Source organism: Equus przewalskii, chromosome 26 (genome assembly GCF_037783145.1).
Source record: "Equus przewalskii isolate Varuska chromosome 26, EquPr2, whole genome shotgun sequence".
NCBI lineage: Eukaryota > Metazoa > Chordata > Mammalia > Perissodactyla > Equidae > Equus > Equus przewalskii.
In genome coordinates, this window is record NC_091856.1 from 31,730,997 (window position 1) to 31,758,271 (window position 27,275).

At 58.7% G+C, this 27,275-nt stretch overlaps 3 protein-coding genes across 12 annotated transcripts in view; 1 reads left to right on the forward strand and 2 right to left on the reverse strand.

Moving 5' to 3' along the window:
- The first annotated feature begins 902 nt into the window (after nt 1-902).
- Nucleotides 903-19,987, forward strand: PKN3 (protein kinase N3). Of its 4 annotated transcripts, none has more exons than XM_070596810.1 (22): nt 903-1,085; nt 3,113-3,377; nt 3,565-3,710; nt 4,456-4,567; nt 4,640-4,767; nt 4,987-5,170; nt 6,588-6,734; nt 6,820-6,929; nt 7,039-7,182; nt 7,596-7,671; nt 7,757-7,925; nt 8,123-8,225; nt 8,330-8,397; nt 8,718-8,781; nt 8,932-9,023; nt 9,429-9,605; nt 10,320-10,382; nt 10,488-10,564; nt 10,998-11,140; nt 11,228-11,335; nt 11,505-11,585; nt 11,697-12,228. In XM_070596810.1, the coding sequence occupies exons 1-22, from the start codon at nt 1,062-1,064 to the stop codon at nt 11,907-11,909; spliced, it is 2,694 nt and encodes an 897-aa protein (XP_070452911.1). In that variant the 5' UTR covers nt 903-1,061; the 3' UTR covers nt 11,910-12,228. The 4 variants fall into 4 exon arrangements, with proteins under 4 accessions (XP_070452911.1, XP_070452913.1, XP_070452914.1 ...); XM_070596812.1 differs by lacking the exon at nt 11,697-12,228 and adding an exon at nt 18,295-19,987 and having other exon boundaries at nt 929-1,085; XM_070596813.1 differs by having other exon boundaries at nt 929-1,085; nt 11,505-11,541.
- ZDHHC12 (zinc finger DHHC-type palmitoyltransferase 12) lies at nt 12,165-15,547 on the reverse strand. 6 transcript variants are annotated; one of them, XM_070596868.1, is made up of 6 exons: nt 15,258-15,393; nt 14,908-15,031; nt 13,770-13,798; nt 13,333-13,410; nt 12,978-13,144; nt 12,165-12,791 (listed from the first exon to the last, which is right to left on the reverse strand). In XM_070596868.1, exons 2-6 carry the CDS (start codon nt 15,029-15,031, stop codon nt 12,464-12,466), a joined length of 726 nt encoding a protein of 241 aa, XP_070452969.1. In that variant the 5' UTR covers nt 15,258-15,393; the 3' UTR covers nt 12,165-12,463. The 6 variants fall into 6 exon arrangements, with proteins under 6 accessions (XP_070452969.1, XP_008518238.1, XP_008518239.1 ...); XM_008520016.2 differs by having other exon boundaries at nt 13,770-13,906; XM_008520017.2 differs by lacking the exon at nt 14,908-15,031 and having other exon boundaries at nt 13,770-13,906; nt 15,258-15,547.
- Nucleotides 18,568-27,275, reverse strand: part of ZER1 (zyg-11 related cell cycle regulator) — a 28,337-nt gene continuing 19,629 nt past the window's right edge. For both annotated transcript variants that reach the window (XM_070596815.1, XM_070596816.1), the window contains exons 10-16: nt 26,730-26,771; nt 26,435-26,554; nt 25,642-25,757; nt 25,114-25,302; nt 23,980-24,077; nt 22,018-22,120; nt 18,568-20,203 (exon numbers count right to left, since the gene is read on the reverse strand). In XM_070596815.1, the coding sequence (XP_070452916.1) occupies nt 20,146-20,203; nt 22,018-22,120; nt 23,980-24,077; nt 25,114-25,302; nt 25,642-25,757; nt 26,435-26,554; nt 26,730-26,771 (726 nt within the window). In that variant the 3' untranslated portion in view covers nt 18,568-20,145. The remainder of the gene's footprint in view (nt 20,204-22,017; nt 22,121-23,979; nt 24,078-25,113; nt 25,303-25,641; nt 25,758-26,434; nt 26,555-26,729; nt 26,772-27,275) is intronic.

A 27,275-nucleotide genomic window follows, 5' to 3' on the forward strand; every position in this document is an offset into this window, starting at 1 on the left:
ATGGTTTCCTTCAGTAAAAGCGCTGGAGGGCGCTTCTTCCAAGTCAGCGAGTAAACCGCATTCAATTATTTGACCCTTGCTCACTTATGGCCTCTCAGGCCAAGCTCTTTCCTTGAAGCCTTGGCACCAAGTACTGGTGAGCACAGGATGCCGGAAAGTGGCTCAACAGCCCTAGACTAGGCCATAAAGAACCCGGATTCCCTACGCAGGCAAGCCGTTGCCTGCGGCCTAGTGCAGCTGGATACTTTCCGAGATAGTGGCTGTCTCAAGGTGTAAATGCGCCTTCTGTTTAAAAGGGCTCTTTAGGGCAAAGGTGGAACTGGCTGAATCGGAAAGCGCCAGAGGATACAGTGATGGGGGACTGAGAGACGTTTGGTTTATTCATCTGTGATTTGCAATTTGGCTTAATTTGAGTGCGGTTTTACTTTTCCCAGACGCATATATTTTCATAGTGGTTCTAGACAAGACTGACCACTCCATGGGGGCGACAGGTTTGGGATCAGCCCATTTTACACCAACGATTTTCCGAACGAAGACTTCGCAGCAAGAGCCAGGTGGTGGCGGGGTTCCTAGGAAGAGGAGGCTGACCCAGCCTGGAGTGGACCGGCCACACAGGCAGCGCCCCGCGGCCGGCAGGCGGCGCTGTCCCCATCTGGGCCCGCTCCTCTGAGCGCGCGCTGGGACAACTAGGGAACCCCCGCCCGAGAAATGTCCCATCCTGCACTCCTGTCCCGCGGCGGGGGTCAGTGTCGCGTGGAGCGGGAACTGCGGCCTCACAAGAGAGGGGATACTGGGTCCCAAGTCCCGCGGAACGTCGAGTCCAGGGGAGGCGCTGGGGCCTCGGGGTCAGGAGTGGGGTCCGGGGCGCCGAGGCAGCGCGGCCGAGAGGCGGCGCTGGTCCCAGGTCCCGGGAGGGCCAGCGGACCTCGGGAGGGGGCGCCCGATCCCGCGGCTCCGGCGCCGCTTCCCGGGAAGTTTCAAGTTTGAAAGTCCTGGCGGAGGGGCCGGGGCTTCCGGAACCGGAGCGGTGGAGAGGAGGGGCGAGCGGCCGGAGCGGCGCCATGGAGGAGGGGGCGCCGCGGCAGGTGAACGGCGCCCGGAGAGGCCGGGCTCTGGGCGCGGGCCGAGGGGGTGGGGGATGCCTCATTCACCGCCGGGGGCGCACCGAGCTCCCGCCGCGTCCCCAGCCCCGCACTCTACATCCGCACCCCCAACCCCTCCCCGTACCCCTCCCAGCCCCTGCCCCCTGCCCCCCTACACGTTCGCAGGGTAGACCTGAGCCCTGGGGGTAAGTCGTTCGTACTCCCCGGAGACGTCCCCAAATCACCCCCAAGTGACTCAGAACCTCCAGTCAGGCCAGTCATGAGCACGTCCGAATCTGCAGTCAGGGCCACCAGGGTGGGCCCCAAAGTTTCCCCAAATCGGTTCTTCCAGGTTGGAGTCTACCGTGCGGGCACATGGGGAAGCGTCCTGGGGGAGAAGACTGTGTGTGCGCAGGCAGAAGGGGGCCCGGGAGGGGCCAGTCTCCGCGCACTTGGGGGGGAGCCTCTCCCCAGCACCCGGGCACCGGGGAGCGTGCACACCACGGGGAAGGGCCTAGCCCAGCGCCCCAGCGGGAAGCTTCGGGTACACAGGGTTCCAGCCCGCGTGCGAAGGGGCGGGGTTCCTGCCAGAGCTGGCGATAGGTGCGCATGGGCGCAGGGGCCAAGGCTGTGTGTTCGGCTGTTACTGGGGAGGGAGAGGTGGAGTTCTGGCCCCTAGCAAACGGGGGTGGGGGCATTTGTGTACAAGATGGGGTCCCAGCCGCAGAGCAGAAAGGGAGAGGCTGTGTGCACATGGCAGCATTCCAACCCAGGGCAGGCAGGACTGTGGGCTATGCTCAAGGGTGCGGTGTCTTCCACAAGGCTCCTCGAGTGCCCCCACCCCAACGGCTTAGGCAGCCTTCAGGGCTGCGTCGGCCCCCTCCCACCCCCTTCCTCCGGAGGCCCCTACGCCTGTTCCAGCCGTGGCTTGTACACATTTTCCGATTTCCTGTGAACGTCCGCCCAGCAGGCAGCTGGGTGACTCAGGACCCCGGTGGCCGGGCCCCCCGCTCCATGGGATCTTTGTTTGCTCAGGCCTTTGGCTCTGGCCTTCTGGCCTAGGGCCCTCAAAGGATTTCCTGAGCCCCGCCCCTGCCCCTGCCCTCTGACAGGCGGGCCAGCAGGCCAGTGGAGGGGGGGATGGAGGGTCCCTGAGGAGTAGCCACCCCTTCCACCGGGCTCAGGAGATGGATTGCAGAGAGGTAAGGGGGAGGCCCTGCCAGAGTCCCTGTGAGGGGGCATCATGGGCTGCCCTGGGCTGCGGTCAGCTTTGGCACTGGTGGGTTGAAATGTCGGCCTCTGGGAAGGAGGTTTTCCTCCTCTGTTCCAACCTGGGGTGAAGCGGTGAAAAGCCTACTTCCTCCCAGGGGCGGAGCCGGGAGTGGGTCCCGGAGACCTCCTGAGCCCCTCTGTGTGCCTCTGCTTTGCCACCTGAGGCACTGGGGCGTCAGGGGGACAACCCTGGCCTCTATTCAGGCCTCCAGCTGCCCTCTGTGTGTGACCTTGGGTGAATCCCCAGCTTCATTTCTGGTCCCAAATCTTAGCCTGAATCCCAGCCTAAAAGCAGTCTGATTAAGCATGGCTGGCGGGGAGGGGCTGGGGCCCAAGAGGTGGTGGTGTCACCTTCTCTGTGTTGTGACCTTGGACAAGTTACTTAACCTCTTTGGGTCTCAGCTTCCTTATTGCTAACATGGGGATAAAACTGGCACCTACCTCATGGGGTGGTTGTGCGGACTGACAGGTTAACGTATGGCAAGCTCTTAGAACAGAACCTGGCACTCAGTGCACAGCAGAAATGTAACAATTTTTCCCCTGACCTTTCTCTCATGGCAGAGGACAGGAGCAAGGGCTGGGTAAATAGCCTCGAGCTTTCCATCTGGCTTAGGGTCCTAGCTCTGAGGTCGGAGATGCTTCCCAAACCCCTGTGTCAGTCCTGGGTGCGGTCTACGCCTCCCTCCCCTCTACCTGTGGTGAGCGGGGAATGTGGTGGCGGGACGAGTGGGACGACTGACTCCTCTGCCATTCCACAGCCTGGGGCGGGCCAGCGGCCCCCTGAGGATGAGAAAGAGGTGATTCGCCGGGCCATCCAGAAGGAGCTAAAAATCAAGGAGGGTGTGGAGAACCTGCGGCGGGTGGCCACAGACCGCCGGCAGCTGGGCCATGTGCAGCAGCTGCTGCGGTCCTCCAACCGCCGCCTGGAGCAGCTGCATGGAGAGCTGCGGGAGCTGCATGCCCGCATCCTGCTGCCCGGCCCCGGGCCCAGCCCTGGGCTCAGCCCTGGGCCCAGCCCGGCTGGTGAGTGAGGGGTCGGAGCAGCCACCCTGGAGCAGGAGGCCAGGCCCACCCAGCTCCTGGGCCTTGGCCACTCTCAGAGCCTCGCAGGTTGCCCCTGCCCAGGAGGGGAGAGGAGGAGAGAGCTAGGCCATAGGGGGCTCTTGACTCTGGGTGAGGGGTACACGTGCCCCATACTCTGTGCACACAGAACCTGTGGCCCCAGGACCCCGGCCACCAGCAGAGCAGCCAAGGGCTGGGCACCTGGAGGCCCTCCAGAGGCAGCTGCAGGTGGAGCTGAAGGTAAAGCAGGGGGCCGAGAACATGACCCACACGTACGCCAATGGCACCCCCAAGGTAAGGCTCCCAGGGTCTGAAGGGGAGAGATGTGGCTCTCAGATGATCAGGGAGGTGCTGCTCTAGTCCCTGTTCTTTTTTTTTTTTTTTTTAAGTTTTTATTTTTATTTTTTAAAGATTTTATTTTATTTTTTTTTCCTTTTTGTCCCAAAAGGCCCCCGGTACACAGTTGTGTATTCTTAGTTGTGGGTCTTTCTAGTTGTGGCATGTGGGACGCTGCCTCAGTGTGGTCTATTGAGCAGTGCCATGTCCGCGCCCAGGATTCGAACCGACGAAACACTGGGCCGCCTGCAGCAGAGCGCGTGAACTTAACCACTCGGCCACGGGGCCAGCCCCTCCAGCCCCTGTTCTGATGGGGATGTGCAACTCAGCCACTGACTCTAGAAGGGAGACACAAGCCTAACCCTTCGTCTGATGGGGGAGCCCCAAATCCCAGCTTGGCAGGGAAGGCGTGGCTCAAACTCCTAGTCTAACAGAGAGGGCACAACGCTGGTCTAATGGGGAGTCCCAGGCCCAGTCCCAACTCCCAGCATGATCTTGGGAGCTCGGCCCTGATATGATGGAGGAGGCTTGACCTCATGCCATGTCTGGTCTGATGGGGGAGCCTCTGCCCCAGACTGAGTCTAACAAAGGAGGCTGAGCTTCCACCCTGGTGTGACAAGGGAGGCTTGGCTCCAGGCCCTGGTCTGACAGGGGAGGCTCTGGGCTAGCTCTGTCTGATGGGGCGTGTGTCCTCACCCCATAGGAGAGGAAGCTCCTGGCAGCTGCCCAGCAGATGCTGCGGGATAGCCAGCTGAAGGTGGCCCTGCTGCGAATGAAGATCAGCAGCTTGGAGGCCAGTGGGTCCCCTGAACCAGGTGAGGCCTTGAGAAGTGGGGATAGGCAGGGCAGAGCAGGGCATGGGGCTGAGGGCTGACCCCTCCTCTCAGGTCCTGAGCTGCTGGCAGAGGAGTTGAGGCATCGATTACACATTGAGGCTGCTGTGGCCGAGGGTGCCAAGAACGTGGTGAAGCTGCTGGGGAGCCGGCGAACACAGGACCGCAAGGCACTGGCTGAGGTCAGACCCCGGGCCCTCCCATTGCTGCTCCTCTTTCAGGCTCTGCTTGTTCTCATACCAGCAGTGGCGGGAGGTATGGCTGGCCTGGCCGTGCGGGATGGCCAAGAGGAGGCACATTCTGTCTAGACCTCATGGGAGGGGTGTCTCCAGGTGGCCTGAGTGCTGCCCCTGCCCCCAGCCCCTCTGGGCCAGTACCCCCTTCCTGTATCCCCTCTGCAGGCTCAGGCCCAGCTCCAGGAGTCCTCCCAGAAACTGGACCTCCTGCGCCTGGCTTTGGAGCAGCTGCTGGAGGGACTGCCTCCTGCCCACCCTCTGCGGGCTAGAGTGGCCCGGGAGCTGCGGACTGCCGTGTCTGGGAACCCCCAGCCTTCAGGGGCACTCGTGAAGCCCACTGCCATGACAGGTAGCCAGGAGTCCTTCCCACTACAGAGCTCGCCTTCCCTTCCCGAGAGGACCCCGAAACAGAGCAGAAGAACTTTGGAGAAGAGTTCCAATCCTGGCCCCACCACCCTCTTGCTGTGTGACCTTAGGCACCTGACATCTCCTCTCTGAACCGCAGTTTACCCATCTATAAAATGGGGATGATAACAGCACCTCCGTCATAGGGTTGCTGTGAAAATTCAGTGAGTTGCTGAATGTGAAGTGCCAAGCACAGGGCCGCCACAGTCAGCACTCAATCAATGATGCTCTTATCTAAATGAGTGACCATGATTAGGCTTAAAGGGCAAGTGTTAGGGAGCTCACAGCCCTGGAGGCCTTGGTACCCTGTCCTGGGCAGCTGGGACCATTAGAAAGGTCTTTCTTATCCCGAGCTGGATTTGTCTCCTTGTAGTGGCAGCTGAATTGCAATCAACAAATAATCTGAGAGTGTCGACTTTGGAAGCCCTGAGCTTCCTTCCTGGGATGCCGTGCCAATTAGAGAGTCCAACGCCTGCCCACTCAGAGACTGTGCAGGGGTAGACAGGCCACATTCCATTGTGAGCAGAGCTGAGAAGGGGAAGTATGCAGGCTGGATGGGCCCCCTCACCTGGCCTTGGGGAATCAAGGAATGCTTCCTGGAGGAGGTGGTGTCTGAGCTTGGCCTTGAAGGGCTTATGGGAGTTGACCAAGTAGACAAGTTGGGGAAGGCGGCGAGAATGGCTTGTTAAAAGGCCTAGAATTCAGCTACTTGGGGCCACCCCAATCCTGTCTCCTGGCTAACCCCCTAGTTCCTCAAGCTGTTCTTCCTAAGATAATCTTCCAACTCTGGGCACTGCCTTTGTTTATAACCCCCTGGCCTGGACTCCCTAAGTGGTGCTCTTAGGGCTGGAGTCCCACTGCTTCCTCTACCCTTTGAGGGACAAAACTCTAATGACCTTGAAAATGAATCCACTTGGTTGCCAAAATACACTTTGTACCCATTGTGGGAGGTGGGCACTCATTTCCACTGTATAGATGGGGAAACTGAGCTCCAGGGAGGAGGGGAGACAGGACAGACAGCCAGGTTTCCTGCTGCCCAAGCTCGTCCCAGCCATGGGCTGCCTCGGCCCTGAGCCCTGAACAGCATGTCCTCATGCACTGTGGCTCCTGGCAGCCTGGCTGAGGTCTGAGTCTCACTCCTCTGCCTGTGTGTCCCCCTGCTGCCCCTGACAAGAGAGTCTGCAGGAGGGGTGGGCCGGTTGGTCTGTCTGCAGGGTGGCAGTGGCTACCAAGGCCTAACGTGGACAAGGTCTGGCTTTAGCTACCTCCAGAGGAGAGGATAGCATTCTGGGGTCCCAGAGGCCCGTTGGTGGCGGCAGTGGGAGGATGGCACCTAAGTCCCTCCTCATGCTCCCCCACAGGGACACTGCAGGTCTGCCTCCTGGGCTGTGAACAGCTGCTGTCAGCCGTGCCTGGACGTTCCCCGGCGGCCGCGCTGGCCGGGAGCCCCTCCCAGGGCTGGCTTCGGGGCAGGGCCAAACAGCAGCGTGGTGGAGGCGAGCTGGCCAGTGAGTAGGGGGCGCAGGGAGCTGGGGGTAGGCAGCAAGGACAGCCACTTGCAGCCTGCCATGAACTCTGGCTCTGGCCCTGCAGGCGAGGTGCTGGCCGTGCTGAAGGTAGACAATCGCGTCGTGGGCCAGACAGGCTGGGGGCCAGTGGCCAAGCAGTCCTGGGACCAGACCTTTGTTGTCCCCCTGGAGCGGGTGAGGCTGGCCCTTGTGCGATCACGGGCGACCCTGGGCCGTGGGGTGGAAGGCCGGCCAGGTAGGGGCTGGTGCCCTGTTCCACCCTCAGCCTGCCTCTCTGATGTAGGCCCGAGAGCTGGAGATCGGGGTGCACTGGCGGGACTGGCGGCAGCTGTGCGGTGTGGCCTTCCTGCGGCTGGAGGACTTCCTGGACAATGCCTGTCACCAGCTTTCCCTCAGCCTGGTGCCACAGGGACTGCTCTTTGCCCAGGTGCCCACTGGCCCCTGCCCTCTGACCTCACAGGGCCCTGGCTCCATCAGAGCTTGAAGGGCTTTCAAGACTGTGCAACCCGCTCCCCCCGCCCAGGGGTGGAAATTGAGGCCTGATGGAGGAGGTCTCCAGGAACGAAGGATTCTCAGTCCTTTACAGGAGTCTAGGGGCCTGTGTCCTTGTCCTGATTCTGCCCTGCCTCACGTGTGACCCTAGACAAGTGCCTCTCTTCTCTGGGCCTCAGTTTCCCCAGTGGTACCGATGAGGACGTTGAATCCATCTCTCTGGGCCTTTCTGGCTCTTGCATCCACTGATATTGGGGGCTTAGGCTGGGATCCTGGAGGGTGAGGAGGTGCCCGTGGCAGATAGGGTGGGAGGGGACTGGTCTTCTGCCCTGCCCCATGCCCCCGCAGGTGACCTTCTGTGACCCTGTCATTGAGAAGAGGCCCCGGCTGCAGAGGCAGAAACGCATTTTCTCTAAACGCAGAGGTGTGGAGAGGAGAGGGTGTGCATGTAGGGTGCAGGGCAGGGCCCGTCAGGAGACCCCGGGACTGAGCCCCCCTTTTGCTCCCAGGCCAGGACTTCCTGAGGGCTTCCCAGATGAACCTCAACATGGCGGCCTGGGGGCGCTTGGTCATGAGCCTGCTGCCCCCCTGCAGCTCCCCAAGCACGATCAGCCCCCCCAAAGTGTGCCCCCAGACCCCGGCCACACGCCGGGGGGCCGCTGACCCTGCCTCACCCAGGTGAGGAGCCGCCTGCCCCAGCCTGCCTGCTTCTCTGCAGCGTCCGCCTCTCTCCAGGTGCAGGGGGCATCTGTCTTTCTGTCCCGGTTGCCCCCCCTCTGACCTCTGACTGTCATCTCTCAGCATGGCTGTGTGTCTGTCCCCCCCAGCTATTCCATCTGTCTGTGCTCGGCCATGTGTCTGCTTCCTCCCCACAGTAACTTCCTGCCCAAGAAGACCCCCTTGGGAGAAGAGATGAGGCCCCCACCCAAGCCCCCGCGCCTCTACCTGCCCTGGGAGCCAACCCCCGAGGAGACGCCGGTGAGGGGGCTGGTGGCCCTGGGGGCTGCCGGGGTGGGGGTGGCAGGGTTGGAGGGGAAGCCGGGAGGAAGCCCCACTCTGCCCTGAGCCCTCCGTCCTCACAGCGCACCAAACGCCCGCACATGGAGCCCATGACTCGACTCGGGCCACCTCCAGCAGCCTCAGCCACCAGGTACCCCCGGCAGGTTCACCTTCACGTCTGGGACGGTCATCCACTTGAGGGTTTGTGTGTCCGTTCATACATCACCCCGTGGCTCCTCGGCGTTCGCTGGTTCGCTCTCAGCTTCTTCCTCGCTGGACCCACATTATTGAGCTCCAGCTGTATGCCAGACTCCAGGAAACTACTGTCCTGGGAGCCTCCAGCAGGCTCTCTAGCCCCTCTCCCTCCCGCCCCATAACTGGGGACAGCCTAGGACCCCGGAGGGTTTGGAGCGGCTCTTGGTGGAGGCCCAGCCTTGTCCCAGGGGGCTTTCTGTGCCCTCTCTCTTGCAGGAAACCCCCTCGGCTTCAGGACTTCCGCTGCTTGGCTGTGCTGGGCCGGGGACACTTTGGGAAGGTAGTGGGCTGAGGAGGGGCGCAGTGGAGGGGGGCAGGCAGGCCCCAGCACATTAGCTGGGAGGTCGCTGTGATCGTGGGGTAGTGGGTGGCGGAAGTAAAGGCTCCCCTGTACTGGCCACTTGGAGCCTAAGCTGTCTCTGGTCCCCAGGTCCTCCTGGTCCAGTTCAAGGGGACAGGGAAGTACTATGCCATCAAAGCACTTAAGAAGCAGGAGGTGCTGAGCCGGGACGAGATAGAGAGGTGTGTAGTGAGGCCGGGGGTACTGACCCTGGAAGGTACCCGGGATGGCTGGCCGGGACTGTGGGCACCGGAAGGCAGCTGACTGCTCTTGGGGCTTTGAAGAGGTGACCCTGTGGGGTCGGCCAGGCCTGGGTTCTCTTTAGCACCTGCAGTTGTTAACCGTGTGCCCTGGGGCAGGTCCCCTCTTCTCTCTGCACCTCCGTTCCCCCCTCTGTAAGATGGGACAGTGGCAGTGGTGGTCCTGCAGGTTCAATGACCCTCATGGGCCCCTGATACACAGACTCCATCCCTCTACCTGCCTGGCACCTTGACTGAGGACCCAGTGGGCCAGGGCTGCTGCGCTGGCTGCACGACACAGCCAGTGGAGGTGTGCCTTCCCTCTGAGCGCCACGGCCCCCCCTGCAGCCTGTACTGCGAGAAGCGGATCCTGGAGGCTGTGGGCTGCACAGGCCACCCCTTCCTGCTCTGCCTCCTTGCCTGCTTCCAGACCTCCAGCCACGCCTGTTTCGTGACTGAGTTTGCACCCGGTGGTGACCTCATGATGCAGATCCACGAGGATGTCTTTCCAGAGCCCCAGGCCCGGTGGGTTTCCGTCCCTCCTGACTGCCTCTCCCAGCAAGGCTTCCCTCATTCCCTGTACTCGGCCCCCTTCATCCTGCTTCCTCCAGGGTGCCCCTCAGCAAAAGAGCACTGAGTCAGGGAGGCCTTGGTTCAAATCCTGGTTATCAACTCACAGCATTCATGACCTTGGGCCTCGGCTTATGTGGTTGTGAACTGGGCTAATGACTATTTCATGGGCTTGTTGCATAGAAGAGCGTAAGGTTAATAATTAACTGAGCACAGGGACCAGGGCACAGGAAGTTGCTGGTGCCTGGAGTTATTTCTTGCCCACCAGAATGCAGCCTCTGGAGCTGGGTTTGCATATCAGCTCTGCCACTCGCTGTGTGACCGCGGGTGCATCACTTACCTGGAGTCCCAGATCCTCATCTGAAAAACAGGCGTGATGACTATCACCTGCAGGCTGCTGGGAGGAGCCCGGGAGAATGGGCTTGAGAACACTCAGCAGCGTCCCTGGCATAGAATCTAAGAGCCCAGGGAGGGTAGGCCGTTAGCGGGCAGCCACCCTGGGACAAGCTTGGGGCTGCTGTCAGGAGAAGTCTCACCCCCACCGTCTCTCACCCATATCTGACTCTGGCCAGGACATCTGGGGGTCCCCAGGCCATGGCCATTGTGCTTCCCTGCCTTGCCCCCCCTGCAGTACTGGGTCTGAACTCGTCCCTACACCACCCCGTCTAGGTTCTACCTGGCCTGTGTGGTCCTGGGGCTGCAGTTCTTACATGAGAAGAAGATCATTTACAGGTAACTTGTTCCTGAGATGCTGGGGAGTGGGCAAGGAGGCAGCTGCTGCCCTGCTCCTGGGCCTTGGCCCTTCTCAGCCCCTTTGACCTGCCCCCTCACCCTCAGGGACCTTAAGTTGGATAATCTTCTGCTGGATGCCCAGGGTTTCCTGAAGATCGCAGACTTTGGGCTATGTAAGGAAGGTGGGTGCCAACCGTGCAGGAGCCATGTCCTCCAGCCTTGCTCACCCAGCCCCGGTCAGCAGGGCTGTGGGCAAGTGGCATCTCCTAGGAAATCTCGCCCCAGCCCTCATTCCAGGAACCAGCTGGCTATGTGACTTCTTATTCCCAGCCCTAGAAGCTCTTGCCCTCACGCAGAGGGAGAGCCTGTGCTCGGAGCTGGGAGAGGGCACTGGGTTCTGCTTTCTCCGTGACCTTGGCATGTGAGCTTGGCTGAGACTCAGCTTCCTCATCAGTCAGATGGCATGAGAACCATTCCCATCTCTGAGGAATGGGGCAGGGCTTGGCACAGGATTCAATATGTGGGGTCAGGAGGGTTGGCTGTTGATTTAACAACCACAGAGGCTATGGTGGACGAGGCACACTAGCCAGCATCGGTGTGGATGTTGGTTTGCAGGGATCGGCTTTGGGGACCGGACAAGCACCTTCTGCGGCACCCCGGAGTTCCTGGCCCCCGAGGTGCTGACCCAGGAGGCTTACACGCGGGCTGTGGACTGGTGGGGGCTGGGTGTGCTGCTCTACGAGATGCTGGTGGGCGAGGTGAGCGCTGGCCCGGGGCTGCTGGGGCTGCTAGGTCGGATTGGGTGGGGGTTGTCCATGCACCCTGCTGAGCCCCCATCCCCACAGTGCCCGTTCCCGGGGGACACTGAGGAGGAGGTGTTTGACTGCATCGTCAACGCGGACACCCCATGTCCCCGCTTCCTGTCCGTGCAAGGGCTCGAGCTCATTCAGAAGGTAGACTCACTGCAGGGTCCAGCGCTGGGCTGGACAGCTGCCCCTGCTCATGGGCCACCCGTCACCACCCATCCTTGGGGCCCTATGGCCCAGCTCACTTGGGATACTCAGGGAGGCGGGCCATGCCTCGGACCAAGAGCCCTCCGCAAACCCCTGGCCTCTTGCCCAGCTCCTCCAGAAGTGCCCGGAGAAGCGCCTGGGGGCGGGTGAGCAGGATGCTGAGGAGATCAAGACACAGCCTTTCTTCAGGGTGAGTGGCCAGGGCTGCAGCGGTCCCGGGTGCCTGGCACAGTGGGGAGCGTGGAGTGACCGCAGGGGCTGCTGATCCCGTTGTCTCAGGCCCCTCTCCCCTTGCCCCCAGACCACCGACTGGCAGGCCCTGCTCGCCCGCGCCGTCCGGCCCCCGCTCGTGCCCACCCTCTGTGGCCCTACAGACCTGCGCTACTTCGAGGGCGAGTTCACGGGCCTGCCGCCTGCCCTGACCCCGCCGGACCCCCGCAGCCCCCTCACTGCCCGCCAACAGGCCGCCTTCCGGGACTTCGACTTTGTGTCAGAGCGATTCCTGGAGCCCTGAGGGCCTCCTGGCCGCTCTGCCCGCTGCCCCCAGACCCAGCCTCCGCTCGCCCACCTCTCTGCCCACCGGCCTGCACCCTGCCTTGGAAGCCTGGGCCCTGCCTGGCATTTATGAGCCCTGGGGACTTGAGGTGGCAGCCAGGGGGCTGCTGCTGTGAACTTGGCTCAGCCGCTGGGCAGAGTTCCCGCTCCCCCACTGTCCACCTCTCTTCTGCTTCCTAGCGAGACCTGGACCAGAAAGGGTAGCACAGCGAGGAGCGGTTTGGTTTGGTTTTTAATACGTGACCTGCTTTATGGAATATTAAATTTATAAAACTGTGCACTGGGGGCAGCCTGGCTTGGGAGGCGAGGTGGGGTCTCAGAGGCCCAGGTCCTTTGTGCCTGAGCCCCCCATAGGTCCTCTTCCTCCCCTTCTCCCTTCGGAGGGCAGCACTGCCCACTGAGGCCTGGCAGGACGGGGCGGAGTGAGGAGCCCAGGCCCTCCGAGGGCCCACCCCAGCTGGGTGCGGCTCCTCAGGTTTTCAGGCACAAGATGGCAGCCCGCCTCCAGTGACCCTAAACAGCTTGGCTGCTCCCCTCCTCCTCCTCCTCCTCCTCGGCCCAGAGGGTCTCCCAGGACCCTGAGGGCCATCCGCAGAAGAAGTGGGCCAGGTTGCGGATCAGGCCGCGGTCGAAGGGGTTCCCGGGGCGCTGACGGAGGTAGGCAATGCGGTGAGAGGAGATGAACTCCCAGGTGGTGGTGTTGCTGGCCACCAGGTAGAGGTGCGAGGCCAGAAGCAGGCCGGCCACCAACGAGAAGAGGGACAGCAGCAGGAAGGTGGCAAACAGGAGCCCGCTGGACCGCAGCCAGAGTCCCCAGGGCTGGAAGAACCGGAGGCCAGACCTGCAGGGCAGGATAGGGGTGGAGACCCAGAGCTGGGGGAGGGCAGGGGTGCCCCAGGGAGCCCGGTGAGCAAGCTGTTTGGGAGAGGGTCCAAAGCCCCTGAAAAGGGAGTTCTGGCTCTGTACACACCCTGTGGGTGCACGGTGCCCGCCCTCCCCCGGCACCCAGGGTGGCGCTGGAACCCACCATGCCAGGTACAGGCCCCACAGAAGCACCACCAGCTGCAGTGCCAGGTAGGCCACGAAGAGCGGGTGGTTGCGCTCCCCCACGCAGTTCTCCATCCAGGGGCAGTGGTGGTCATAGCGGCGCACGCAGCGACGACACTCCCGGCAGTGCCGGGCCCGCAGGGGCTGCTGTGGGCACGGAGGGAATCTGGACTCAGCACCCGCTCCCCTCTGGGCCCAACAACGAGGGGAGGGCTGAGGGAGGGAGGTCGGAGCCTGAATCTGGGAGGCTTTCCCAGAGGAGGGGTGAGGCCAAGGCACTGGGGCAGGAGGGGGTCAGGGTGGACCCCTCCCACAGAGGTCCCTGTATCACCCACCAGCACCAGGCAGTATCTGCAGCGCCGAAGGGGGATGGTCTGAGGAACCATGGCTGTCTGCTCCTCCTTGGCCTCCTCCTGAAAAGGAGGGGACAGGGTATAAGATAGGATCCTCTTGGGACGCAGATGGCATTGGTGGACGTCTCCCTTGGGGGTCAGCTTAGCTCTGCGTGTGCACATTCTGGGGCCCATCCCATGCGTAACGGAGGTGGTGGGGTCAGGCAGAGTGCCCTGGACTGAGCGAGGCTGTGTGACCTTTGCCAGTGGCTTCCCCTCTCTGGGCCTTGGAGATTTCCTCACTGTAGGATGAGGTTCTAGGGCTGGCAAGAGAATTCACTGAGATGCCCCAGGAAAGCTCTCTGCACAGAGCCTATTTTTGGGGCCTTGGGTCCCCTGTTGGTGAGAGGAGTTTAGGCCCCAAGAGGCCCGCTGGTTACCTGGGGCTGGGGCTGGACGTTCACGTAGCCTGGGTCCATGAGTGACACAGCCAGGTAGAGCAGCAGGGAGCCCAGCACCAGGAGCAGGAAGATGAGGGGCAGGAGCAGCTCCCCCTGCTCTTCCCACTGCCGCAGTGCTGGAGAGGCCGGAGGAGGAGAGTGAGGCTGGGGCCAGGCCGAATAGGAGGGTGTGTTTGTGGGGGTGCAGCTGGAGGTGGGGAGAGTGTCCCTGGCTGAGTAAAGGTCTGGAAATAAGGTTCGAGGAGTGGTCTGGTGTGGCCACTGCATAGGGTACAGGGGTGAGAAGTTTAGGTACAGCAAAAAAAAAAAAAAGAAAACCAGTTCATCTGCACTCTCTGGAGGGCAAGAGGGAATCATGGAAGGTTGTAGGGTGAGATCTGTTTCTGAAAGTCCTCCTGTTGCTGGAGTAACGGAGTGAAGGGGCCAGACTTGAGTGGATGTAGGGGAGAGGGAGGAGGGGTTCCCACCTCTGTCTGCTGGATGGGGAGAGACTGGCCAAATCTGAGATGCCCAGGGGACAGACACAGAGGAGGATGGGGCCAGCAGGCTCCGATGCTGCAGGGTGACATGAGGGGGGCCCAGGCCAGGAATGGTTCAGCTCATGGAAGTGATTGAAGAGTTGGGGAGGGTGGGGGGCTGAGGAGTGAGGGGTGTGAGACAGCCAGACAGCAGAGTGTGGATAACTCTGGTGGCCCTTGATTGTAAAAGGGAGCAGAGAAAGGACTGGAGGTCCTTTCTGATGGGGAGACTGAGCAGGTTTTTAGGCTAAAGGGCAAAGGTGGCGAAGGGGACTTGAGAAGGTCTTGGGAGGAAAGTGAGAACGCCCCGCAGTCGAGGGGCTGAGGCTAGAGTGACGGGTGGGGGTGGGCGGTGCATGGGAGCTTGTGCTGGAGGTGGTCTGTGGCAGGTAAAGATGGGAAGGAGGGAAGTGGGGGTGGGTAGGTGAGGTGAATGGGTCCTACCAGGGCAAGAAGCAAGGATGGGGACATGGGGCACAGGCTGCGCTCCTATGGGGTGTTCTGTTGCCTGAGGGTGGGGAGCCTGGACTTGGGCAGATAGTGTTCCCTGGGGTGGGCGGGATGCGAGTCCTTGGTCTAGTTGATTCTCAGAATCTTACAGAGGGAAGGTTGGGAGTCAATTCCTGGGAAGGATCGAGTGGGTCCCAGGATCAGGGAAGATGGGGCTCGACTTGGTCCTCGGATCTGGTGGGCACCGGATGGGTCCTGGGATGGACAGGGCATCTGGCAGGGATCAGGAAGATGCTGGGATTAATTAGGGATCAACTGGGTATTAGGCGGAAAGCAGGTGGCTCTTGGAATGATGGATCGGGCGGGCGGTTCAGGAGCTGGTGGAGATGGGGTGAATCCTAGGATCTTTGGGGCTTTGGCAAGGGACCCAGTGAGATCCAAAGGTCTGGGGAACCACGCGGGATCAGGTGGGTCCGGGGTCGAGCGAGGTCCGGCTCACCGGTATCGTGCAGGAAGAGCACCAGCGTGATCCCCCAGGTCAGCACGGTGTGGCCGGTCCGCACCAGGACCCCGGGGCTGAGGAGCGCCCAGGGCGCCATCGCCTCCGCCCGGGGCCCCACCCGGAAGAAGCGCCCAGAGGGGCGGGTGCTCCGAGGGAGTGGGGCCGCGGCCACCCGGGGATTGGCGGATCCGGGCAGTGGGCGGGGCTATCTTGGGCCAGGGAGGCTGCCTATTGGGTAGCAGCTGCGGCCGAGTAGGCCCTCGAGCCAACAGGTGCCTGAAGAGGCCGAGGGCGGGGCCGGCGCGCGCGCAGCCGGTAACTCCCCCAATCCCACCCCCTACCAGCCAGGTAAGTTTCGAGAGCCGAGGAGCAGGCGCGAGTCCCGACCCCGCCCTCTGGGCTTCCAGCCCTGCCCCAACCCCGCAGCCTCGCGCATGCGTGCAGTTCCCTGGGCCATTCAAAGAGCCAGGCGTCTGTTACTCTAGGTTGTAGAGTTTGCCCCTTTCAGAGATGTGATAACTGAGGCCTCGAGCGGGGCAGGACTGGCCCAAGGTTGCTCCGTGGTGACACCCTTACCGCCTTGTTATTCATTTCACATGTTGCAAACGGGACGAGAGCAACGTGGAGGTCCGTGGTGCAGATTCTATGAAGGGCCCAACTTGGGTCAGAGTCAGAAACAGCAGCACTGTTCCTTCCTACCTGTGTGAACTTGGGCAAGTTACTGAACCACTCTGAGCTCTGTCTTCTGTCTATATAAAGGAGACGGTAATAGTACCCCCCTCCTAAGGTGGTTGGGAGGATTAAATAATGGCAATACAGTGTCTAGCACAGGACTGTCTTGTCTCCCGGCTGTAAGCCAACACCTACACCCTGCCAGACTGACTTGCCCAACTCAAGCCTCCAGGCTATTCTAAAATGAAACCCCATCATTCACTGCTCACACTCCTTCACCTGTCCCCTCAGGGCCTTCCCCATTTAGCCCTGATCCCAACATCCACCTTCTTTCTCCATCAGGTTGGCCCCCTCCCAGCAATGCAGTATACTCTTCTGACATCTGTCGTTTTTGTCAGTTCAGCATCCCTTTTTCCGTTGGGGGAACTGACTCTTCCCCATCCCATGTGGTTCTGGAGGAACTGAGACCCTCAGTCCATAGGGTGGTAGGAGAGAGGATATGGGCATGTGACCCAGGAAGGCCAAACATAGTTCCCCATCTCATTGTCCCCAGTGATTGGTCCTACGTGGTGGGTACATGACATGGTAGGGCCAATCAGAATCATTCCATGGGAATACTGTATAGACACTGAGAGAGAAAGGGGCATTCTTTTGGATCTTAAGCATAAGGAATAGAATATAAGGGCAACTAGCAGCTGTCTTGATGCTATGTGGAGAGAGACTGTGACAGGAGAGAATGAGGTCAATTTATAAAAAGACATAGAGACAAGCAGCATTGAACAAGGGAGTGAGAGACAGTCTTAACCACACTGTCTGGGCCCCTAGATCCAGCTATGCCTAGAGCTGATATTAACTCTAGGTTCCCCAGTTGCATTAGTCAATGAATTCCCTCCCACCTTTGACTAGTCTGGGTAGGTGTTTGAGTTGAGTGTCACTTACAACTCAGTCTTGATTACTGCAATGGGTGCATGACTTAGTGTGATGAGGGGGTCCACCAGCACCTCATCCACTTAATAAATAATCCTAAAGCTTCCATGAGTCAGTCACTGTGCTGGTGTCAAAGATAAATAAGTTAGACACTAGTTAAAGTGGTAAAGACAGATTTTAATCCTCAATATATTACTGCAGGAGGGAAGGGGGGTCCAGTGTGAACTGAATGCAACTTCGATTTGTACAGAGGTGGCTGGGCATCTTAAAGGGAGGGTGAGGGAGTAGAGAGGACGCCGGGGGCTTGCACAGACTCAGGGAAGTGAGAAATTGCAAAGGGGCGGTCAGTGTAAATACTGACCAGGCCAGCTGTGTCTGCTGGCTGGCAATAATTGAAGCGGGTTTCTATCCTCCCACAGAGACTGGGAGACAGGGCCTGATCCTTCCTTAGAATTACACTTTAGATGGCTTTCAGGGCCTTGAGAAAAACACGCCTGAGTTGTAAAAAATACAAATATATTTTCAAAGGGACAGATTCACAACTGTAAGCCCTTTTTTTACGCTGTGGGGCCTATCTTCAGGTGGTGGCTAAAACAAACAGTCGATTCTTCTGGCAGCCTTGAGTTTTCCCAGGCAGGCACTTTAAGGGGGGCTGGCGTCATCCTAGGGATTCGACCTTGAGCCCTTAGAAACTATGTTGGAGTTTGTTTCAGCGCTCTAGTGCGGGGGAAGGGAGGGGGATAAAATCACTTGCTGAGAGCCTGTAGTGGTTTTTGAAGGTCAAGGTTGAGGCCTAGTCAAGAAGAAGGCTCAGAGGAGCCAAGCTAGAGTTTGGTCAAGGAGAGACTGTTGTCTCTGGGCAGGCGCACATGTGGGCATGGTGCCCCTTGAGCTGGTCCCAGCACCCAGACTGTTCTTTGGGCAATAGCCCTCCCCACTGAGGCAGCCTCCGTAGTACCTTGGGGCCCTGGGGGCGCTGTTGATAGTTACACCAGGCAGCAGGTGTCACGCAGGACCATCCTGGGCAGAGCCGCCATCCCAGCTACTTCTCCCTCCCCTCCTGCTCGTGTCCTCGTTGCTTCACTGCTGCAGCTGCACGGCGTGCTTGGTGCAGGGAGCAGCCAGGCCTTCCCCTAGCAGGGGCCTGTGTTTAGGAGGCTCTTCACGTGAGCCCCTCATGGCCAGGCCTGGAGGCTTGGCTTTTCTCTGTACTCAGCTCACGTCTCCTCTTGTGAGAGGCCTCTGACCATGTTGGAACACCACGCTGCCTCTCACCTCCACACGTGGTCGTCCCTCTCCCTGAGCCGACTCCAGTCTTCCCTAACCCCCCACCCCCTCCCACCAGGCCTCAGGAGGTACCCTCTCTCTGCTCCCTTCTCCCTGCTTGTTGCACCCAGGTCCTAATCTCATATTTCACGTTTGTCTCTACCATCAGATCGAGCCATCCTGGGCTGGGCCGTTGGTCTGTTGCCAGTGGTACCCTCAGTGTCTGGGCACCGGGATGCGGAGAGAACACAGAGGAAACAGGTACTCCAGCCCGCTCTGCCACTTGTCCCCAGGCTGCAGTCAACTGACCCTCTAGGCTGGGTACACAAACCGACTGAATGCACCCTGCTTGCCACAGATACCCACATTCAAGGCTCACTGCCCGAGCCGGCCCGCACCCCTCTCCTGACCCCATTCCACCTGCAAAAAAGACACTCTGCTCTTCTCCACGTTGCACAAAAATGTATTTCTGTGACATCTCCAAGTACAGACATTTACCCAGGCCCCAGGTGACAAAGCAATGTGACGTGAGCTCTGCCCGGGGTCTGGCTCAGGCCACGTGAGCGTGGAAGGGGGGCAGATGTGGCCCATCTGCCAAGCTGGGGGAACACAGGGCAGCTGTCCCCTTCCCAGGGCCGGGAGGGAAAGACTCCAAGAGAAAAAGGCCAGGTGTCTCTCCCCGGGCTGCTCATCCAGTCTGTTCTGTCTGGAGGCAGAAATGCTAGGAGAACCCAGAACAGGCCCAGGGAAAGAGGAGGGAAGAAAAGCTATCCCCAGCGGCTGCCTGCAGAGTCAGCTCTGCTCCCCAGGCCCCTTGTTCCAGAGGGACCTCCTCGCCACCGCCTGTTCCATGAGAAGCAATTCGGAATTACCAAGAGGACCACAGATATTTCAAGACACATTTGCGGCTCACACTTCTCTGAACACAGCACAGAGGTTTCCAAATAAAGCCTGGGAGTGGGGCGGGGGGCTCAGGAGGGCCAAGTGGGGCCACTGCAGGTTGTGCCAAGTGCTGGTCTGGAGGCATCTGCCTGTTGCTGCTGGGAAAGGCTGGAGTGGGGGCCTCTGGGTAGCGGGGCAGGCAGGGGCAAATGAGGCAGGCTCAGTTCTGCTGGTGGGGTGCCTGGGCACCTTGGGTGCTGCGGGTTGCTAAGGGGCTGGGAAGGGAGGGAGCGAGCCCCCAGCTCCAGAAGGTGCTGGCTTCCAGGGCTGGGGGCCAGTTCTGACATGTTTGGCAGAAGGGGCAATGGAATCTGCCCGAGTTCTTGACCAGCCCTGGGCTGGAGGCTTCACCAGCCTGGGACCTGGTGGGAGACTAGGAGGCAGCCTCCATAGCAGCGTGGGCTCAGGCAGGCCTGGCCAGAGAGCAGCAGGGCCACTGTGAGCCCTGTTCCTGGAGGCTCCTCTGGGGCTGGGGCTGCCTGGACCTGGGCCTCAGCAAGGTTCACTTCCTTGCCCCAGATGGCCACAGCTGGGAGCACCAAGGCATTTGGGAGACCCAGTGGGGGTAGTTTTCATCCCAAACCCCATCAGCCGCACTCGGGAACCCAGATGGGGTTCTCAGGCTTTGGCAAGTGGGTGAGGAAGCCAGAGAGGGTTGTTAACAGCCTGCTGCCTCTCCTAACAGAGAGTCTGAGGGTCTGAGATCACTGGGAAGGGACCGGACGCTCACAACGGTAGAGGCATTTAGTCTGGCGGGGTGGGAGTGAGTGTGGCAGCAATGACGGCTTTGCGTTGGGCTCGAGAATGGCCAAGGAAGCTGCAAGGACTCAGGGAGTGTTTCTTTTGTTTTTGTACAGAAATCATACACACAAAACTTCACACTTCCTAACCAAAAAAAAATAATATATACATATATATAATATATATATCTCACTAATGTTAAGGAAAAGCGTCGGTTGTGCAAAAGTCCCCCTCCATCCAGTGGGAGGCTCCCGGTGGGGGTCTGCCAGCTGGCCTGCTGAGAACGCTTCCTCCGGCCTCGGGTCCAGAGCAGGGGTGGCCGCAGGGGTGGAGGCCTCTATCTAGACGTGTCCATGTTCTCCTCTTTAAAGTTACTGCAGTGCTCAATCACCTTGCTGCAGACAACGGGAGAGACAGGACCGGAGGGCAGGCATGGGTCGGGGTGGGCCTGGCCCCTCCCGGCTGATCTGGCTGCTGGATTTGTTAGCAAACGTGAACCGTGATGCTATGCTGACAGAGAGCATGTATGCAGAGCGGCTGGCAGAGTGGAAGCACAGGTGGAGAACCCAGGAAATGGTCCCTGTGGCCACGAATGCACTGAGCGTCCATCCTCCCCTCCCTCCTCCCATGCCCCCTTCCCCACCTCTCAGCTCCAGGGGTTAGGCGCTCCCCTGAATCAGCTCAGGCCTGACCTCCAAAACCCTCTGGTCCTTTCTTCAGCAACTCCTCCTTCTTCGCTTTCCCCTTGCACACCCAGGCCTTTTCTTCCCCAGAGCCTACTAGGGTTCCCCAAACCAGCTGCATGTCAGATTCACCTGAGATCGGATCCTGCGGGGCAGTTGTGCTCACACAAGGGCCCCTGCCGCCCCGCAGCGCCCAGGACCCAGCACAGTGTGTGGGAACCACCCCTCATGCTCAGATCTCGATCTGTCACCCACTCCGGGGTGGCCTTGGGAACTGCTGCCCCACTGCTGTCAGCTGTCACCCTGGCCCCTGGATGGCCTTCCGGTTCAACACTAAGCCTCTGGGTTGGTCGGGGGGTGGGGGGTGGGTGGGCAAGTGTTCACTGTAGCCTCCATGTGCTAAAGAGGTACCCAGTGCCTCTCACAAAGTAGGGGATACCTGGAACGGACAGGAGTTGTGGACAGCTGGACAGTTGTGCCTTCTCCTAAGCATCCTCTCGGTGTCATTCCCACCCTGCTGTCAGACAGGCCGGCCAGCTTGGATGCACATCTCAGGTCTTACAGAGATGCTCAAAGGGACTGGGGAGGTAAGGGCTTACCCTGTGCTTCTCCAGTCTCCTGGGATCCCTGTTGACAGTGAAGATATCCACGCCCACCTCCCACACCCGCTGGAAAAGAAAACCTAAGCTGGGACCTGCCTGTACCTTTTTAGCAATCTTTCCCGGTGGATCTTTAGGGAGATTAAGTTTGAGAACCACTCATTTTACCATTCTCAAACTCAGACAAATCTGTCAATTAATGTTTAAGCAGGGCCTTTGGCTGAAAATAATGGCAGAACCCGTCAACGCCCCCCACCCAGTGAGCCACTGTCTTGTGAGCCTCCAAGCTTCAAGTCCTCCTCCGTGATTCTCTTTATTTTACACCGTGTAAGGAACTGGGGTAAACTTAATGAGGCACCCTTCTAGAATGGGTCCTGGAGAAGCAAGGTCGTTAGTGCTGGGACGGGTACCATCCCTGAGGTCTCTCTCCTGCCCTGATGGGTGTGAGAGCAGAGCTGACAGTGTTGCAGACACTGTATTGAGAGCCACACAGCAGCATAGGCCTGCTGGCCTGCCGTGTCCGGGGCCCTCACATTCAGGACCTCACTCACACTCTGCCCACCTGGTCTCCAGAACGTATCTTACCACACCGTGTCCTCTTTATCTGGAACATCTTTGGCCAAAAACAATAAAAAATTCTGACCTGACTTGCTAATGCTCGGTGAGGAGAGGATGGGATTTCTTGGGAATAAAAGGAAACGAAGCTTACAAATGAGGACAATAATGCTCTGTTCAGAGCTTGATCATCTAGTTTGTGGCCACATTGTGGCCGAAATGACACTCAGGGAAGCCCCAGCTGGACATCAGTATGCTGTCCACCTCCACGCTCAACTCCCAATTTCAGCCATTCCTAACCACAGAGGGCCCCCACTGTGTCCCACACTCCACTAGATAAGGCTCCAAGCAGAGCCACTTCCCTTCTCTTACCGGGCCATTTCCTTGGTCTCCTGCCGTGCAGTCGCCATCTTGATCATGTCCCTCAGAAGGGGCATCCCACCTTCTTTGATTAGTAGGGGGCAGTACTTGTCCGCTGTGGGGTAGGGGCAGACAGCAGGTGATCAGGGTGGGTCCTCTCTCATCCTGTGGCCCAGAAACCCACCCTTGCTGCCAGGACTGCCCTCCTGGAGGGCAGGATGAAGACACAGGCCTGGGGGAAGGCACTGCTGCAGCCAGGGCCCAAGTGCCCCTGGGGGAAGCATGGGGGGAGTCCTTGCAAAAGCTCTTCCCGCCTTTGACACGCAGTCGCATTTTTTTCCAGAGCTCACCCTATGGAAATTATCACCCAAACCAGTGGCTTCTATTCTCTGAGAAGTTTTTGTCAAAATACAGATTACTAAGCCCTGCCCTTGGGCATTCTGATTCAACAGATCCAAGAACCCGTATTTATTTGTATTTTTAACAAAATGCCACTGGGTGATTCTGGTGACCAGCCAGGTTGGAGCCACTATGCCTTCCTGTTGGGTGGTTTCATGGTTCACGCCAACAAAAAACCTTCTGGTGCTCGGTACCCAGGGCGTCACACTCTACGGAGAACCAGGCATTTCAGTAGACTGCCAGCATCTCTGTGGAGAAGGAGCGAATTTCATCATCTCCATTTTACAGATGATAGAACTGAGGTTCAGCGAGATGAAGTCATTCATCCAAAGCCACCCCAGAGGCTTGTGAGGGAGTCCCAGCTCAGGGCTCCATCCTCTGGGCTATGCTGGCTCTTTGAGGTAAGATGCTACTTTTTAGTAAGACTAACCTCAGGTAGTACTAAAAAATGCTAATGCTTGTTGAACAGTTGGCACGTGCCAAACACCCTTGTAAGCATATGTAAAATGTCTTATTTCACAGTAATCCTATGAGGTAAGTGCTATTATTATCCTATTTTAAAGACGAGGAAATTGAGGGGCTGGCCCAGTGGTGCAGCAGTTAAGTTCGCATATTCTGCTTCTCGGTGGCCCGGGGTTCACCGGTTTGGATCCCAGGTGCGGACATGTGCCATGGCTTGGCACGCCATGCTGTGGTAGGCGTCCCATGTATAAAGTAGAGGAAGATGGGCACGATGTTAGCTCAGGGCTAATCTTCCTCAAAAAAAAAAAAAAAAAAAAAAGAGGAAATTGAGGCACAGAGAGGCTGAGAAACCTGCTCGAAGTAACACAGCAAGGGTGGAGCCAGGTTTCAAACCAGGCAGTCTGCCTGTGGAGCCTGCGCTCTCCTCCACTCTCCAGGTCCCAGCACTGAGCAGAATCCGGGTACTGGGCTCGGCACTTAGGCTGGTTCTCTTTTCACATCAATCTTATGAGGTGAGTGGTATCCTTACCCCACTTTACAGGGAGGCATCTGAGGCCCAGAGAGGTTCAGGAGCCTGCATGAGGTCTCACAGGCAGTGAGGGAGAAGACGAGAGGTCTACCCTGGGCAGCCATCAGAGACTCCCAGGGCTGCGCCCTTTCTCCTCTCCCCCAAAGCCACCGGGCAGGGACAGCTCAGGCTCTTCTACGGGAGGGGGCTCTCTTTGAGGAAATAAGTTAGAGCCATTTGAAGGCTCTCTCCTGCTCCCTCGGACATCTGTTTCCTCAGGGGCTGGTTCTGTTTGGGTTGGTCTCACTATCGCGCAGAAGGCGTGGAGGTTTATGGCTGTTCACGTGCACGGAAGCAGGAAGCACAAAGAAAGCTGAGTTGGAACCCTGGATGGGCCGTCTCACTGGCCAGCCCTGCTTCTGGGGGTGAGGCAGCGGCCAGCCGTCACGCCGGGTGTCCCACGAGTGCTGGAAAGCGGAGGGCGCTGCTCTGAGGCAGACCCCAGCTCTCTCAGTGCTCCCCTCCTGGACTGTGAGCTCCCTGAGGGAAAGCACTCAGCTGGGTGAATGTCCCTGTGTCCGAAGAAAGGGCAAGTGGGTACTCACGGTAGACAGACACAAGGTTGTACAGGGCCCAGGTGGCCCAGTGCTGGCTGACAGGAGAGATGCCCTGGGGAAGGAGGCGCAGAATTGGCTCAAATGACCTGTAGGAAGAGAAATCAAGGTCACTTCTGGTGCTGGGGGTCGGGGAGAGCAGCTTCTCTTGTTGGAGGTCTCTCTCCCCTGAAGGCCTATGGCAAACCGTGAGCAGACCAGGAGGATGCAGGGACACGGATGCGGGGGCACATGGCCCTTCAGCTGCTTCAGCTCCACAGAGGGGCTCCCTTGGGAGAGAGGTGAAGAGCAAGGACACATAAGGGAGGCCGGAGGGACACAGATTAGGTGGTGCAGCAACTGGGGACCTCAGTGAGGAGGGGAGACCCAGCCTGAGTGGGAGGGAGAAGGACCCTGGGAAGCAGAAGAAAGTGTGACCACACTTCTCATAACAGCCGGCCGTCGACAGGCATCTGGAGTCATGGTCCAAAGGCCCGAAAAATCGACGTGCGAACCCCCTGGGCCAGTGAGTCCGCTTCATCTCTCCTCGGGACCAACAGTAACTGGAGTGTTGGCAAAGCCACAAACTTGAGGCCGTTCCTCCCAATATGGATTTTCTTCACTGTCAATCAGGACAAGATGACCCACCAGCACACACAGCAAACCAGTCATAAAGAGATGAGGGTGACCCATACCTCGTGGCTGGAAATTCAGTCACAAGACAGTGAGACTTGATGCCAACTGGACTGAAAGTAATCAAATCTGTGCATAGAAAAACTGCCGGAAGGGGAGACACCAGAATGTTCCAGAGTTCTCTTTCAGGGAACAAGGGGACCAATAGTTTCTGTTTTGTTTCCTATTGCGTGTCTATATTTTCTCCTTTTTTTCCACAAATGTGTTTCAAATGTTTGTCAACAGCAGGCTGTGGGTACACACAGGTGTGAAGTGCAGGCGACAGGCACCAAGCGGTAGAGGTGAGGTGTTGCCTTCTGCTCTGTGCTGGATGTGGACAGTTCCTCAATAAGCGAGACCCAACCGAGGATGAGAAGAAGGGCAGGAAGCTCTGACCGGACTTGCTGGGAATAAGCGTCCTGTCTCAGCGCTCACCCCACCGCCGGGGTGACCCCCACCCTCCCGACTCCGCACCTGTAATTGATATTCCTCCGTGAGTTGATGTCCCAGCTCTGGATTGCTGCCCACATGCGCTCCTCCACCTCCTCCCGCTGGGGTTCACAGATGCCCCAGGCCTCCGGCCCATCAAACATGATGTGGGAGAGGACGCCGCAGGCATTGTAGGAAACCTCAATCCCATCAGCCTTGCTCTCTAGCAGGTTGCTGCCAAGAAGAGAGAAAAATGGAGTCCTATTGCCCACGTCCCTCTTTAGATACCAGCTGCTGGATGCCAACTTACACACCAGATGCCAGATTTCTTTATCACTTATTGTCCATACCCAGAGCACTTCTAAAAGAGATTTGAGATTGCTTAAGACAAGAAATACTAGCTACCAGAGGGCTATTTATGGAGGACTAAAAGAATAAGAAACCATGTTATAGAGAAAAGGCAACATTTATAATGGAAACCTAGGCTAAAAGCAGTTGCTGCAACTGAGCACAGACTAGAGCTCTGAGCAACCTGGGAGCCAAAGCAAAAAGGGAAAGGACAGAGGCACCCACCTAAAGACACTGATGAATTGGGAAGTCATTAGCTGGGGCCGCAGCTCCTTCACCTCTGCCACGTTGCCCAAGAGTCCCAGCATATTCCGATGCAGTTCCTGCTTCTCTGGGAATTCCTGGCAAAATGAAAGCCATTGGGGCCACATCAATTCATACTTGATTAGTGTCTGGTATTGTTAACCTAGAAGCTTTATGAGCGTCTGTCTGGCCATTCCAACTAGATGGGGGGGTGCATTATGGTGCCCCCCACCTTCTAGTACACCTCATACTAGAAGACAGTGCTGGGTACACACTATAAGGAGTTGAAATGGTGGGGCTCCTTGTCACAAAATCAAAGGTGGAGTGGAGATCCGACCTATAAAATTATGAATGGGACAAACATGGTTCTATTTACCAAAGCTCAAAATACTAGTTTAAGCGAATCCTCTTAGAAACTAGAGCAAGAAAATAAAGGATGAATTTAGGATGAACGGGCCATCCTGCTGGTCAGAATCCTGTCCAGCTCATGTCCCGACGGCCCCCAGTCAGACTGCGGGCAGGCTGAGCAATCACTGCTGAGAAGGAGGGGCAGGTTTTCCCTGGGGGGAGGGCTCTAAGACAGGACACGGCCAGGCCGCCTGCATGCAGGAAGATCTCCGGAGCTTCTGAGGGCAGCACAGCCTGGGCTGGCGGGCCCGTGAGTTGGCCCCCATTGCCCTTCTGTGGGAACCGCAGGGAGACGGATCCAGGTGGGGAGCCTCCAGACAGAGGCCCGTGGGCGGCCAAGAAGGCTGCGGCCGCCGCAGAGCGCTACCTTCAGGCAGTCCAGGAAAAGCTTCATGCCGTTGAAGTTGAGGAACATCTCGCAGTTGTCGGGCGTCTCGTCCGTGATGTTCCACAGGGCGCTCCAGGAGAACTCCATCACCTGGTCACACTGGGGGGTGGGGGGGGGGCGCTCAGGGCTCCGCATAGGCTCACCCGGATGGCCCCGCGGGCTCCTGGCATGTGCTGAGGGCGCCCCTGACAAAATATGGACATCCCCCAGGGGCAAGCCAGTCCCCTCCCGGGCTGGGGTAGGGGCAGAGTGTCTCCATGAAGACTCGACTTACTATCTTGTCCAGCAGCTTCTTCTGAATTAGCTTCAGCATGGTCTGCGGGCAGAGAAGAGAACTTGTGGGGTGCCAGGGCTCAAGAGCTACCATGTCCCCCAAGAAGCAAGATAGAGAGAGGAGAGTCAGCAATTCTATTCGTGGTTCACACAGCCTGACAAGACCAAATCTGCCCATCTATTTGGGAGGCTGTGAAGAAGTGCAACCCACAGATTTGGTACCTGGTACTTGGCATGAGGAGGCCTGGGTGCGGGGCCTGGCTCTACCCTGACTCCCTGTGTGGTTTTAGACATGGCCCTCCCATTCTGTGGGCTTTGGGCTCCCCAGCGATAAAATGAAAGGAGACTGGCTGTTCCTTCCTCATTCGTTCCTTCCTCATTCGTTCCTTCCTTTCTTTGGCAGATATCTATCTCCTCACTCTGCACTAGGCCCTAAGCTAGGAATTACTGGGGATGTCACGATGGAAGGAACAAGCATGGTGTCTTTGCTTATGGTGCTCACAACCCCGTCGGTTGTCATAAGGTCAGGAGGCCGACGTTAGACAGA